The sequence below is a fragment of the Arvicola amphibius genome, chromosome 5, assembly GCF_903992535.2.
Source record: "Arvicola amphibius chromosome 5, mArvAmp1.2, whole genome shotgun sequence".
Classification (NCBI taxonomy): domain Eukaryota; kingdom Metazoa; phylum Chordata; class Mammalia; order Rodentia; family Cricetidae; genus Arvicola; species Arvicola amphibius.
In genome coordinates this window covers 33,005,682-33,021,317 of record NC_052051.1, presented here as the reverse complement: position 1 = coordinate 33,021,317, position 15,636 = coordinate 33,005,682, and the positions used below count along the sequence as shown (strand labels likewise).

At 44.6% G+C, this 15,636-nt stretch overlaps 1 protein-coding gene across 2 annotated transcripts in view; it reads left to right on the top strand.

Annotated features, from left to right (window-relative positions):
• The window catches only part of Pcsk2 (proprotein convertase subtilisin/kexin type 2), a 228,872-nt gene that overhangs the window by 141,693 nt on the left and 71,543 nt on the right, over window positions 1-15,636 (top strand). For both annotated transcript variants that reach the window (XM_038331506.1, XM_038331505.1), the window contains one exon: window positions 2,007-2,044. In XM_038331506.1, the coding sequence (XP_038187434.1) occupies window positions 2,007-2,044 (38 nt within the window). The remainder of the gene's footprint in view (window positions 1-2,006; window positions 2,045-15,636) is intronic.

Below are 15,636 nucleotides of genomic sequence, written 5' to 3'. Positions count from 1 at the left end.
TGCTAATAAAATCCATATTCCCTCTAAAACTTTGTGAGCTGGGTCTCTACTCTCCATTGTACCCTCTGCACCTCTGATTGGCCCATTAAGCTCTGTCCACAACACTTAACGATTCTAGCATGAAGTTCCAAAGTCTTCCACACTCCTTCAAAAAAACAACATAATAATCGGGTCTATCAATGCAACAGCCCCACTTCTCTGAAACCAATTTTTGTATTAGTTATTTTCTATTGCTGTAATAAAATGCTCTCACAAAAAGCAAGTTTGGAGGTTGGAGATTGTTTCGGCTTAAAGCTCTAGAGGAAATCATGGCAAAGGCATGGCAAGAGGAGCATGAAGCCAACCGGGCAGTCAGGAAACAGACTGATCACATCTCACCTCAAACAGGAAGCAGAGAAAGAACAGGAAGTGGGTCATGATAGCAAAACCTCGAAGCCCACTTCCAGAGACATACTTCCTGCAGGGATACTCTGCCTCCTAAAGGTCTCACAGCCTTCCCAAGCAGTGTTACCAGCTGGGAACCAAGAGTTCAAACATGAGCCTGGAGGGGACATTTCATATCCAAACCACAACAACAACATTTCTTATGATGATAATAAGAATCCATTAGCATGTTTACTATAAGCCAAATACTTCTTCGAATTGTTTCTAATCTTTAAAAAATCTCTTAGAAGACAACTCATGCATTTCCCCCAACTCTGAAGGTCACTTCTATTCTGACCTGGAAAAAAAAATGAAGATTTCATCTTGGAATGTAGGCATCCTGATTCAAGAGGGTTTGTGGGGGGGGGGGGGAGGGGTTGTTTTGTTTTGTTTCTCACCACAAAGCCTTAGGATGCCTGGCATAGCTCCAACAACAGTGGCATAGCCTTCATATGAATGGGGTAAAGATGCCAGCAGAAGAGGCTTAATGATGCTTCTAGCTTACAAGTCTAGCGTCCCAGGAGAGCTATTAAATGCACCTGCTGCTAGGCTAAAGCTGCCATCTGCATGAGTTTGAGCCCCACCCTAGCCTCTTCTCCAGTTGTTCAGGAAGGAATCAGTCACAGAGAGACCCAACAACCTCCCTGAAGTCGTTCTGCTGGTTACATGACAGTTAGCAGGCAAACTCCACTCTTTGACTCCAAACACCTCCATGTATAACCATGACCGCGTGTGGTTGCAGGGCCCTGCTCTGTTGCTGTTTCCCCACCGCCCATATGTACAAGTACAGCCTATGCTGAGACTCTGTAGTCCTGCAGACCTGGGTGAGAGCTTTCCAGTTACCCCTGGATCAAAGTGTCTGGTGAAACTCAACAACATAAATAGGCCATAATTCTACCCTAGGAATGATTCCTGGGCCCAGAGCAGGCTCCAGCTCAAGAGCAAGCACAGAACTCCAGCTGAGGAAATTGAAGCCTCTGATTTTCCAGAAAGGCACGTTCTGGAGAGAGTAGTGTCAGCTCCCAACTGACAACACCTCCCTAGAAACCGCTAGCTTTCTCCTAATGGCTTTTCTCGCCTGGCCATGAGTCTCTTATTTCCATGCTGGAGTGCGCCCCGCTAATCCACGGTTCTCCATGCCCTGTTAAATAATCATCACTTTTCCTCCCCGGGGCTAGCTTCATTTCAGAGGAGAAACTAGTTGATGCTTTAGAAATGTCAGGATTTCTACAAATCTCTTTTACATCGCCGCCGTGATGAGCCATCCATCTCTCAGTCACTAAGCCCCTGACTGCTGACATTTATCCGGAAGCATTATCCATGGGCCCAGAGCTCTAATTGGTTTCTCTGCTCTGCGGTGTGTCTTGGGGCAGCTGTCTCTCCAACGAGGAAGTGATGCAGCCCTCCCCCGCACAGAAACGGAAGGCAAAGCAAAGGGCTCAGGATAAGCATCCTCTTCCCACCCCCAACTCCCACAAGTCTCCTGAGCCATCATCCCTACAAGGAGCATCCATTTCTGGGAAACTTTCTTGAGAACACAGCAGCAGGTTTTAACCTTCCACTCCTGTGTTATGTTTTTGCAGGAATTGATTATCTCCACCCAGACCTGGCCTACAACTATGTAAGTACAAGCTGATTTTAAGGTGTGGAGAATGTGTGCTTTTAAGCAACTTGCTACATGTGGTTATCAGAAACACTCAAGTATATGCACTATGCATGCATTCAGAGGATCAATACCCCCACACAGGAGCACATACATGCCCAAGGCAGCAGAAACAGTCACACACACACACACACACACACACACACACGTAACTCAGATACTCATGTGAACACAATCACCACCCACATACTCAAATGTTCACACTTGTGTGCTTGTACACACTGAATCAACCCATCTTGTTAGAGCTATTGCTCAGATGTGCGAGCTGGCCGAATGTCAAATGAGTGGCTTTTCGAGAAGAAAGGCTAGCACGTTGGCATTTGGAGGAGCAGACTGCCAAGAAAGTAAATACAGGGAGAGGTAGAGAGGAGAGTGGTGTGTCAAGGCTTGAATCAATGCCAGTTACAAAGCTCAAGGGAAAGGGATAATCAAACTATCTTGGTGCTCATTGGCCAAAACTGAAGCCCTAGAGTCAAAACCTACAGTAACTCGCATTTCAACCATCTCTCTGTGAGAGGAAGAAGGAAGAGCATCTTTTTGGACCATTTTCACTCTTCTAAACATTTCACTGAGCCCCGCCTTTAAGACCCCTCTGCAAGCAAGGACCATCAGCAGAGACTCACAGCACAACGCTGGGCTAGAGTCATATGCTTTCCCCAATAAATCTACAAGCTCTTTAAACATAACTGATGTCTTTGTTCCAACCCCAGGAGGTACAATATGCAGGCACTGGTTGTGTTCACTTAAAGCTGACCCAGCTGGGTGACACTCTCCCCACAAACTCAAGGTCGAAGTTTAAAAGACATGAACTTATTGACTGGAGACGTTCATTGAAAATGAGGGCTTACGTAAAAGAGACAGTTCATAAGCAAAGCTGTTCCAGAGTCAGCATTGTGGGTCTGTGCCCTAGAAGTGCCTTTCTATACTGTGTGGAAGTCAAGGGACCGTGTTTTGTGCACTGGGTATCAGAAAATGGGACAATAAAGTTTTTGTTATTTTCTGCACAGGTCTTAGCAATCTTGAAACATAGAGCTAAAAATCTTTTCTAATACAAATACACACACACATATATATAATATTTACAACTATATATGTGTATATGTTCATATACATATGTGTGTATGTATGATATATATGAACGTACACACACACACACACACACACACACATATATATATATGAACAATGGGTCATCCCGTCACTGTGGCCTCCAAGGAAAATGACAGGAAGTTAAACCAGAACTTTATTGCAGGTGATAATAACCCATTCCCGTGGGGAAGATAGTCATTGACTACCATGCATGGCATGATCCTGTGGGTCATGTCTAAGAATCCCTTCTCTAGCCCTGTCCCTGTGGCCACCTGCCCTGCTTCCAGCACACATGTCTAGCTGTTCATTTACTCTTAAAATAGTCTGAATTCCTGGTGACTCCTCCATACGTCCTTCTTTGTGTCCCCCATAAATACAGAGCCCTGAGATGTCACTGAAGAGGGGAATGAAAAGAGCAAATGTTTCAACAAATGCAGAACACTTCTCTGGTACCCCAGGGGCTTTCCTCTTGGAGGCGGTTTTCCATCAGGGATGCTATTCTGTACTCTAGAACTGCCTACCCTCACAGAGGCACTTGTATTTCCCATAATTCTCTTCTGCTCCGGGGCCCAGGGCATCATTAGTGCCACTTGGGGCTCTGCTCAGTTTCCTACATAATCACTGCCTTATCTCTTGGGGGACCCCAAGGTGGGGTGGCTGTCCTCTGTAGAAAACTGGAAAGGCAGAAACAGATTCAAAACCATCCATAACTCTATCAACCTTAATATCTGGAGCTTTCAATTCTGTGTGTATTTTTTTCATAAAATCGAATTCTGACTGCATACTGTATTCCCACACCTTCATGTTATGAACTTTTTACATTTTAAGTATCTTCATTATTTTGAAGGCTGTGTGGCATTGCCTCACACTATAATTTAAGCACCACGATCCCCTGTTGTTGGACAACTGGCTGTGTTTCCGGTGGTTACGCTAATCTAAAAGAGATCATGATGGGCAGTGGGATGCTTCATAATGGGGCTGCACAGACCCACTATTCAGCTTCTTCCAAGAGCTGAAAGAATGCTGGGAAAAAAGAAAATGTAAGAGGAATATCAACTATGTTTCAAATTATTTCAGTGTGCACTGTGGAATGAGAGATTCTACAACTCCCATAATGTCTCTTGAGCTAATTGCCACCAACAGGTGGCAGCTGCAAAAGGTATATTTTCAGTTCATTTCAAGGGTGAACTGTCCTTGGATTGAAGCTGGTAAATACATAGGAGTGGTGAGTTCTCCAGATCTGAACATATGGATCATATAGCCATTGGGAGAGGATGCTGAAGAGATGATGTGTGCATTAACCTTAATCTAGATGATCTCTAATAATGAGTAGGAAATGTGACTGATAATAACCTCCTCTTGGCAATGAAGCTTCCTGCCTCTGGTATGGTGTGAAAGCTAAGCATCTAACTAGCAGGAACTTCTCTCTCTCTCTCTCTCTCTCTCTCTCTCTCTCTCTCTCTCTCTCTCTCTCTCTCTCTCTCCTCTCTATCTCTCTCTCTCTCTTTTTCTCTTTCTCTTTTTCTCTGTGTAGTCCTGGCTGTCCTGTAACTCACTCTGTAGACCAGGCTGCCCTTGAACTCAGAGATCCAATGGCCTCCAGAGTGCTGGAATTAAAGGTGTGGTGTGCCGCCGCCACCACCAGGCTAAGACCAGTTCTCTTAAATCACAGTGTCTCTCTCAGTCTATGTAAAGTTGAACCAGAACCTAACAATAAAACTTGTCATATTTTGACTAAAAATTTTACGCGATCGTTAAGTGTAAGTGGAGTCAACCTGCTGAGAAGAGCCATGAAGCCAGCACACAATGAACAATAGGCTCAAAAACCATGTGGGAAAAGAATTTACCGGTTCACATCTCCACATTATTAAGTGATTTGATGGCTTAGATATGCTGAGCTCACCCAAACCCTTCTAGAAAAAGGTACTTTGGGAAGGTTATTTGTTTGGGTCTTCCCAGAAACAGACCCCTAAAACAAGAGTTGCAGAAAAAAAGAAATCCTTTCTTTCTGTATAATGCCAGAAAGCAGAGATAAAGAGGAGAAAGCAGCCGTGATGGGCACATTATCAAACAGTGGCCACTGCAGGCAGCTAGAACTTAACCCCACTAGGACAGTCTGAGAGATAATGAATAAATGAGACAGAGTGCCAGGGGCTTCTCACTTAGCATAGGGCCCCTGGGGCCTCCGGGGATTCAACCCAACTCCAACAGTCATTGGATTAGAGCTGGTCCCACTGGATAATTAGGCTGCCTTCCCAGGCTGGAGGACAGGGACATGTGGGTGTCAGGCCATAGAGACATGTGATGACAACACCTCCTGCCAGTGCGTACCTTGGAATCTCTTAAAGGTCCAACAGAAACGTTCTGTATTGTGGGAACAGACTCCTCCTCTTTATTAATTTACTTTCAATAAGAAGTGAAAATTCTACCCAAAGCCGTTCAGCAAGATTTCTTCATACTCAAACCAGGCAAAATGTTTCCCAAAGCAAAGTTCTTCTCCTGGCTTGGTTATTCTGAGTAGTAAGAAGAGAGAGAGTGTGTGTGTGTGTGTTGCTAGTTCAGGGTTCTTTCCACTAAACTAAGAATTAAAATACTTTGAAAACTGCAAATCAATATATAAATGTAAGTCTTTGGTGTTAATTTAATTCAGCAAATCTACACTGGGTCTGTTGGGTGGAGAGCAAAGGATAATAACAGCCACTTCTGTGATTATTCTATTGTTCAAAGGTTGAATTGAATCTCGGGGTCTGTTCCCATTTGTAAGTGCTCACTATTCCAAATAATTAAAAAAAATTTTCCATCCCAATTGCAATAACAATGAAATGAGTACTGGCCAAGAGACTACTCTGAACCGAGTCAGCGCTTCATTTCCCTGCCTTCCCTATGCCACAGTCTGAACAGTTCCTCCAGTCCAGAATGGGGCAAGAGATGCCAGGAAGGTGCAGGCACCCGCTGAGGGGGTGCAGGCATCCGCTGAGGGGGGTGCAGGCACTACTGAGGAGAGGTGCAGGCACCCGCTGAGGGGGGTGCAGGCACCCTCAAGGAGGGGTGTAGGCATTACTGAGGAGGGGTGCAGGACCTACTGAGGAGGGGTGCAAACTCCCACTGAGGAGGGGTGCAGACTCCCGCTGAGGAGGGGTGCAGACTCCCGCTGAGGAGGGGTGCAGACTCCCGCTGAGGAGGGGTGCAGACTCCCGCTGAGGAGGGGTGCAGACACCACTGAAGAGAGGTGCAGGCACTCGCTTAGGAAGGGTGCAGATGGGGTATATCTCACAGCACAACTTAGGAGGAAGAAAATGGGGAAGTGACTCTGTTGGGTGGCTCTCAGCCCATGGTAATTCCAGATTTGTATCTGCAGCACTGGTCCTTGACTGAAGTTGGGCTAAGTCTATGGCTGATGGATAACTTCTTTAGGAGTGTGTGGTGTGTGGAAGAGGTGGCAGTTTTCAGAGCCTGGGAGCAGATAGGGCAGAATCTCATCTTTGCTTCCTAGGCCTGCTTTGTTTTGAAGTCATGAGTCATGCAAGGCTGGGGAGTCTGTAAAATTCAAAGAGGAAATTCCAGCTGTGTTGTAGTTTTCTTAGGCACATATGTTGAAATAAAGATTTGAAACACTCTATTGTAGACAGAAGTTTCTGTACCACCTGGATCCTCAGTTGTTCAGCCCCAAAGAAACATAGAGTCTTGCATTAATCATAAACTGCTTGGCCTATTAGCTCAAGCTTATTATTAACTAACTCTTACAACTCAAATTAACCCATAATTCTTATCTATGTTTAGCCACATGGCTTGGTACTTTACTCATCTTGCTTCCTCTGCATCTGGCTGGTGACTGTGTCTCTGCCTTTCTTCTTCCCAGAATTCTCTTAGTCTGGTTGCCCTGCCTATACTTCCTGTTTGGCTACTGGCCAGTCAGCACTTTATTAAACCAATGAGTAACAAATCTTTACAATGTACTAGAGCATTATCCCACAGCACTCTATCTGTGAATTCCAATTGAGGATGCACAGACATTTTTTTCTTTTCATTATTCCCTAAACAACAAACTGTTAGACAACAACTATACTATTTGTATTGTATTAATTACTATAAGTCATGTATAAATGGGCTCAGGTGTGTCCCATCTATTATCTATCATCTGTATGTGGCCCAAGACTGCTATGAATGTGACTCAGAACACAATAGTAAACTTACTTACAATATTAAGAGATCTTTTTAATTCTTTTTTGCAACTCAATTGTAAATTCTCAAGCGTGAACTTAGTAAAGGACAATATCACACCTAAAGGTGAAAAAGTTGAACCCACCTGGAAGGAGGATGGATATAGGTTGTATGTAAATACTACATCCTTATGTAAGGGGCTGGCACATCAGCAGATTGCTTCCGTATCTTGGAGTAGGGCTCTGCCCCCTAGAAATACCAGACTGTACTTCATCTGGCAGAACAACCCAAAGAGTCCTAAAAGAGTGAAGAGAAGAGATAACAAAAGAAAGGGCAGCCAAAAAAAGGCTTTTATGTAAATAATGCCAGAGGGCAAGGACCCTTAATTCCACTAAGGAGTTCTGCCTTAGCCTTTACCCAGCAATACCTACCCATCACTGGCTATTAGCTACTACCCAAGAGCAGCGCTGTAGTGGAGAGGAAGGGGCTTTGCTTTAGATCTTCTGGCCTGCCCTCTAGTTGAGCAGAATGGGGTCCAACAAACAAGGGTGTTCCAAAGCCCGAATATTCAGGTGATTGTGTTTCAACCAGCATGCAAAGGTGGGTTTCTAGCAGTGTGATGACTGTAGGAACTGAGTCAAACCTGAGCACCATTCTGACGCTCTACTTCCTAACTGTGTAACCTCAGACCTTGAACTTTCATAGGTTATCCACACTCAGGTAACCTCAAGACATTTGTTTTCTATGGTAGCTATTACACCCCTCCCCTGGCCCCAGGTTGGTGGAAATATTACATGATGATACAGTTCAGTCCCCAGGTTTGAGGATGATGAATTAGACTTCGTTTCAGTTCAAATGTCAGATTATTATGGATTCTGCAGTGTTATGATTCAAGGGACAGAAGTGCTTAAAAGAGAAAACAAAGCCATCCCTGAGGACCTGCCCTTCCTTCTTCCTCTGATGAGTCTTGACAGATCACCGTTTCTGAGAAGGAACCTGTAGAGAGCTCTGAAGTACTGCCAGTGTGAGCCGACAGGAAGTGCCTTGGGCTTGGCAGCAGTGTACACACCAGGGCTCCAGGTGGCACAGGGCTGCCATGCTGAAAGAGTGACAGCTGCCGACAGACACTGTCCTCAGCTCTGGGTGACTCATATGTCATGCAGTATTGATCATATACATTGCTCCAGGCTTTTAGGCCTATTAATATTTAATAAGTGCATTAATAATGCATGTGAAATTGAGGCTTAAATACCCTTTGTGTCTTATTGAAAGGGAGTTGGGCTATTTTTAGCACTCTGTGTGTGTGCGCGCGCGCGCATGTGCGCGCGCGCGTGCTCGTGTGTGTTGACCAGTTCACAGTGAACTTCATCACCAAAAAGCCAGACTGAATAAATAGAACTATCTGAATGTTCCCTTGGAGAGATCCTGGGACAAGTGATTATAATCTTATTCAATCGACGGATTAGAGGAAATAGTCCATTTTTATAAAGGCATATTTGGTATGAAAGTAGAAAAAATAAACCTAGTTTGATTAAATGGAGCTCCTTATTTGGATTCCCTATTTGTAGCAGAATTGCAACTAAAAGCAGTGGGAAAAAAATCTAGTTAATGAACTTTTACAAATTGCTCACTGGACTAGACTTCGCTCCACTGAACCGAGTCAATTTTCAAGAGATCTGTGTGGTACTCTGAGGTACTATTCTAAGGACCGGGATTGCAAAAATGTGGGGTAAAATTCCTTGCCCTGTCCTTGGGTGGTTTCCACCTAGGTGTAGAATTATGATGCAATGTACTTAATACTCTCCTGGAAAACAAAACACCAAACACTTGAGAAAGCAGAGGAATCAACAAGACACACAATCCGAAAAGCTAGAGTGAGAGATGCATTTAAAGAGTAGCAATTTGCATGCTAAAGACAGACTTACTTTCTAGGGAAGGTATATTGCAGTTTGCCTAGAAATCCTTTTGGTGCGATTCCTGACACATAGGTGATTTGAAGTTCATCAAAAGATCTGATTGCACCCAGAAGTCTAGACTGAAAGTGACCCACAAAAATCACTTTCTTGCTCCAAAAAGTCCCTTAAAACCTTTGACACAATTTCATTTCATACACCGACTTTAAGTGACTTACAAACCAGGATTCTGTCTTTCACTCATGAAAAACTCACCTGGAGGTATCATTCCCGAGGGAGATCATTAGGAGGGAGGGAGAGAGGGAGGGAGGGAAGGAGGGAGGGAGAGAGGGAGGGAGGGAGAGAGAGAGAGACAGAGACAGAGAGAGAGAGAGAGACAGAGAGAGAGCCCAAGCACATGTACAAAGACTTTTTCTATTAACAAATACTAAATTATGTAAGGATAGAAGGAAAGATAGATGGATGGATGGCAATCAGAGTCTAAACTGATTTATCTTTTTATTTCTTGATAGTTTCATATATATATATATATATATATATATATATAGTGTCATGCTTATATTCACACTTCCCATTGCCCTCAAACATCCCTCTTTTTTTCCCCGCTGTCCCCTCTTCTTCCTGACTATCTCCACAGTGACTAAGTCATTTAAAAAAAAAATGACATCCTATCCTCCAGCAGGCTTTTGCCTCCATTAGCTCCTCAGGAAGGGGTGGAGCCTCATATTCACGCCCTCCATTCTTGGTGGAAAGTTGAAGGTGTCCACAGCTGCTGTGTGCTCATTTTTGCAATGGCTGTGTCATACCTAGATGGCAGCATTTCAAGACAGTCTTCCCAGTGCTCCTTCTCTTGATTTACTTCAGCCCTGTCTTCCGTGATGCTCTCTGACTTAGGAGGTTGTATTCATAGATGCCCCACTTAAGGCCCAGGGCTCATTGGCCATTTATTCTCCGCTCTTTGATCAGATATGAGTCACCTCATTAACCACCACCCTCAACAAAAAGGAGATGCACTCCCCCAGGTGGGAAGCCACATGTGTCTATGGATAAATATTGTAAAAATTTGGAAGTCGGCTTGACAACATGTTCACATGGGAAAATAATAGTATTAGGTTCTTCCCTTGGCTTCATGCTTTCCCCCCACACAAGATTTTGACCTGCTTGCCAGTCTCAGGGTGTGATTCCCTCCCACCGACCAAACCTTACATCCAATAACAAAGCAGTTGGCAATCACCAAAATAGTCATGCCACTATTGTGCCAGCGGGCACATCTCGCCTTGTGGATCAGCATTGTGGCACACATCGTCTACAGATGGGTGAGGTCGCTGACAAATTTTCTTCCCCAACAACCAACATAGCCTCTTCCACACCATGCATGGTAGTCATCAGGAAGCCAGTTTCCAGCTCAGTTCCTCCTTGATTTCTCAGTGTCTGTAACCTAAATGTGGACTATTCTTGGCTATCAGCTCTTACCATCTAGTTCTGGTGGGCAACCAAAAGTAATGTCTACAGCCTGTAGTCTTCCAGGGGTCTATGAGACCTGAACTGACTTAATTGTTTTTCAAGTCAGTAAGAACAAATCACCCTTCAGTTTTTAACATTTTAATATGTTCGTCTTTATCTCAAAAATATGTGTACTTTTTAAACTATTTTTATGTATTTATCTTTGAAAAGTTAATTGACAATTTCATATATGTGCATGTGATCTGTGTTCATCTTCGTGATCATCTTGCATGAGAGCAGCCACCATGTCTGTCTCTGCATCCTCAAAGCTCTACACATGACTTGAAACTTATCAGATACGCAATAACAATTTGTTTTCTACTGGCTAAGTGGGATCATGAGACTTGACTAAGAAGAAAGGGTTCACCTAAAGCAAGGAAATAAAGGAAGGCATGGGACACGATAGCTATGCTGTCCACAGAATGGTCTCAAGAATGTCCACGTCCTGATCCCTACCACCTGAGACTGTGAGATCATGTGGCACTTTGCTAGTGGACTTTGTTGTTGATGACATGACCTAAATACTTCACAGACACATCAAAGGGAAAAAAACTTATTTTGCTCACATGTTGGGAGAGTTCACTACATCCTCACTTGGTCCCAAGAGCTTGAACAGGGGAACATCCAAACAGTGGGAACATTAAACAGAGAAGAACTCACTTCACGGATGAGCAAGAAACAGACGGTATGACCTGAGCAGGGGGAAGCCGAGGAACCCCCAGAGCCTGCTCCCGGGGACCCGCTTCCTCTAGTCAGGTCTTATCTCCTAAAGCTTCCACAATCTCCCACAGTGCCATTATCTGAGATCCACACATTCAACTCATGAACATGTGCCAGGTGCTACATCTGCTGTTAACCCTGGCACCAGCTGCACCAAATGCAACCACAGATACTTTAAAAACAAGAGACTAGAGCAGACATCAGATTCAAAAGAGGCATGAAGGTCAGTGAAGGGGCAGAGGAGATTCAGGATATGAAGACTCAACCCATTTTCTTGCCCTAAATGTAGAAAGAAGGGACATAAGTCAAGGTGTGCGTGACCTCTGGAAACTGAAAATAGTCCTATTGGCAGCATCAAAGGAACAGGGACCTCAGCCTCACAAGGACCTAATTTTACTAACAATCTGAACAAGCAAGCAACCAGGTTTTACCCTAGGATCCCACCAAAGAGGCACAGCCCAGCCAGCACCTTGATTTTAGCCCAAAAGATCCAGACCCTGTGGGATTCTAAGATACTAAATACGAGTTATTTGCCCCTATTTAAGCTTATGTTACAGCAACAATAGAAAGAGAATACAGGGGCTTATGAGATGGCTCAGGGGGTAACATGCTTTCCACAGAAGCTTGCCAACCTCAGTTCTGATCCCCAGAACCTACATAAAAACTGGATGCAGTAGCCCAAGCATCTGTATTGCAGCCCCTTTCCTGAGAAGAGACTCATGGAAGCTTGTGGGCCAGCTGTCCTGGCATACACAACAGTGAGCAACAAGAGACCCTTTCTTAAACAAGGCAGAAGGATCAACACCACAGGCTGCTTTCTGACCTCCATATCCATGCTGTGGCACATACACACACACACACACATACACACACACACACACACACACACTCACTCATTCTCTCTCTCACACACACACACACTCACTCATTCACACACACACACACACACATGAGGAAATGGATGTAGGCCTTCCTAACTAGAAACGCTATGTTCCCTCCGCTAGAGGAGAGCTGAACACTCAAATCTCACCAGTGGTAGAGAGTGGAGCATTACTATCTAGTCTACCCCTGAAGTTCATGGGGACACAAATCAGCCGGTTCTGAAGCCAACAGTGACCTGCCTGAGCACCAAACTCTTCCAGATGGAAATCTAGTAGATCTCAGTCCTCAGTAGACACAGGGAGCAAGACAACAATGGACACTGTTGTTGTTGTTGTTGCTATCTTTACTCTTTGGCTTTGGGGGGCTCTTTGGGGAGGGGTGCCACTTAGCTCCCAAATAAATATACTGAATCTTATTCTTTCTTACAAATTCCCGGCCTTAGCTTGGCTTGTTTCTAGAAAGCTACTCTTACCTTAAATTAGCCCATCTACCTTTTGCCTCTGAGCTTTTATCCTTTCTCTTACTTCTGTACATACATCCTTCACTCTTGCTTGGTGGCTGTATGGCTGGGTGGCTGAGTGGCTGGGTGGCTGGGTGGCTGGGTGGCTGGGTGGCTGAGTGGCTGGGTGGCTGGGTGGCTGGGTGGCTGGGTGGCTGCCTGGGTGGTTGGGTGATTGGTGGCGGGTAGCTGGGTGGATGGGTGGTGGGCCCCTGATGTCCTCCTCTCCTTGTTCTAGCTCTCTCCTCCGGCTCTTCAGATTTCTCCTTCTATTTATTCTCTTTGCCTGCCTATCCTTTCTCCTGCCTTGTTATTGGCTGTTCAGCTCTTTATTAGACCATCAGGTGTTTTAGACAGGCAAAGTAACACAGCTTCACAGAGTTAAACAAACGCAACATAAAAGAAGGCAACATGTCTTTGCATCATTAAAACTAATGTTTTTCAGCAAAAACAAATTAACACACCTTAAAATAATTTTCCACAACACACTAAGACAACTCATGTGACCAAAACCCTCTCCATGGGCCTCTCTCAGGCCTCATTCTATAGACAGGCAGGGCCTGTGTCCTCCCCATTTCTCCAGCATGAATGCCCTCAAAGCTGAAACTGCTTCAGACTAAGGTTGACGTGGGTGTGAGTCTAGGGATATTTGGTGAAATTGGTGAAGAAATGTTTTGCTTTAAAGAATGAGTTGTTGAACTTAGGTGCTCCTGCCTCCTGCTCCTGGGTGTCTGTGTTCTAAGGACGCACCAACAATACACAGTCAGCAGAATCTTTGTCTCTGTTCAAGGCCCTAAGTTACATGGCTAAAACGAAAGCCCTGCAGATGCCGACAGATGGGCCTTGCTGTGCTGATGTTAAGGTCGTAATCAGTCGAGGAGCTTCGAGGTGTCCTAGCCTAAACTCTCACTCTACAGAGAGCAAAACCTTAGGCCTGGGTGGTCAGTGGATTATCCGAGGTCTGGGTTCAGGTTAGAGCAAAGTGAATCCTGGAACTCGGGTCTCCTGTATGTCCACGTGGCTGCAAGAGCCACTCTCACAAGTGAGGTGTGTATTTAGATATTTTGACGTGACTTTGGGCTATTTTCTCTGTCCTCTCCCTTGCTTTGGGCTGGCTTTGACTCCAATTACAACACTTGCTCTTTTTTTTTTAATTGCTGCAGGGAGAGATATTAGAGCCTCTGTTATCCTTTAGGTATAAAAATATGATAGGCTTGGGATGTCCCATCCCCTCTTGGCTACCATTAGGCTGGTTTCTTGTGTTAGGGTGAACAAACAAGAATGTGTACATCTTCCTGCGCCCCCTTCAGGACATTGACTGTAATTACATCTAGGCTTGGCTGGTTTCCCTGCCCTAACTTCTTAATCAAAGTCTCAGGGGCAGCTCCTGAGGAACTGGAGGATGCTGAGTTTACAGCTGAGCAGACTCGAGATTTGGGCTAAGCAAAAATTTTCATCATATGTGGCCAAGCCAAAAAGAAAAAAGTCTCTGACACAAAAAATAAATAAATAAGATTAGCTTTTCTGCCATGGTAACCTTGCTAGCTCCTAACCAACAGGAAAGAACCCTTAACTACCCACCAATAATTAAAACCTGAAGCCAAGCACAGGAATCCAGAGCTGGGCTCTTAGCGGTGTTCTTTAACATAGACCTGGTATCGTGTGAGGTCTGTGCTTCCCATGGAGCCTGTACATACCCTCTGCACAATACAGGATCTGCTGGGTGGAAGAATGAGATTGTTGCGGTGTGTGGGAGATGTTTTCATTAAGCTATGGAGAGAGAGGGCTTGTGTTTTTCAGAGCTAACGTTGCCAGGTTTTTAAATAAGTGGTTTGGCGTACGTCTAAGACATTCTGAATGTTTGAAGTCTCCCCTAGAATTGCTGCAAAGAAAAAAAAGCACTGTTTAGTGGTCCTCAGTTGCCCCGTCTCTAAAACAGTGGAGGTTGCCTTTCCCAAGAAGATTAGGACTACCTTCATGGTCAAAGGGAGAGGATGACTATGCATATTTCATGTACGAATACCAGGTTTTGTTGATCTATCAAAAATACATATCAGTTGAAGCTAAGCATCGTGGCTCACACCTGTAATCTCAGGACCAAGAGAATTGTCATGAGTTCCAGGCTAGCCTGAGTTACATAGAAAAAGCCTAGCTCAAGAAAGCAATGGGGAAACCAGCGGAAGAATCTGACAGATCTTAGATTATTAGAAAAAGGTTGACAAGGCCACTAAAGTTAGGCCATCCTTGGCCTCACAGGGAAGGAGAACCACCAGGTAGGTTCAAGGAAGGGACATGGCTTCTTTTACTTCCAGATGTAGGGAGTGAAGAACAAATCAGTTGAATTCCCCAGAGTATTAAAGATATGAAACTGTTCAGGTACAAAATGCTGGACCTGCCTTGTATCATCTCCTCCTCCACCACCACCTCCTCATCTTCATCTTCCTCTTCCTGTCTCTCTCTCTCCCTACCTCCTTTTCTCCATCTTTTCTTCCCTCCTTTAGAGGCACAGTGCAGAGTCCACAGGCCCTGCACAAGTGTCTGCGATGTTGACCAGATTGATACTAAGCCATTTGATCCAGGAAGAACCTTGACAGGATCCTTACCAGGCACCTTACACATTCTCTGTGTTCAAGACCACACCAGCTAATCGCAGACAAGCAGGCATGATTATCCAATACTACGTGACAGTTTGGTTGGAGAGTTCTTTAATTCACAAGTCCATCTCCCTTCTTGTAGAGCTGATGGTGACTCAACAAAATCCAAGGTCCACACTGTGTTTGCAC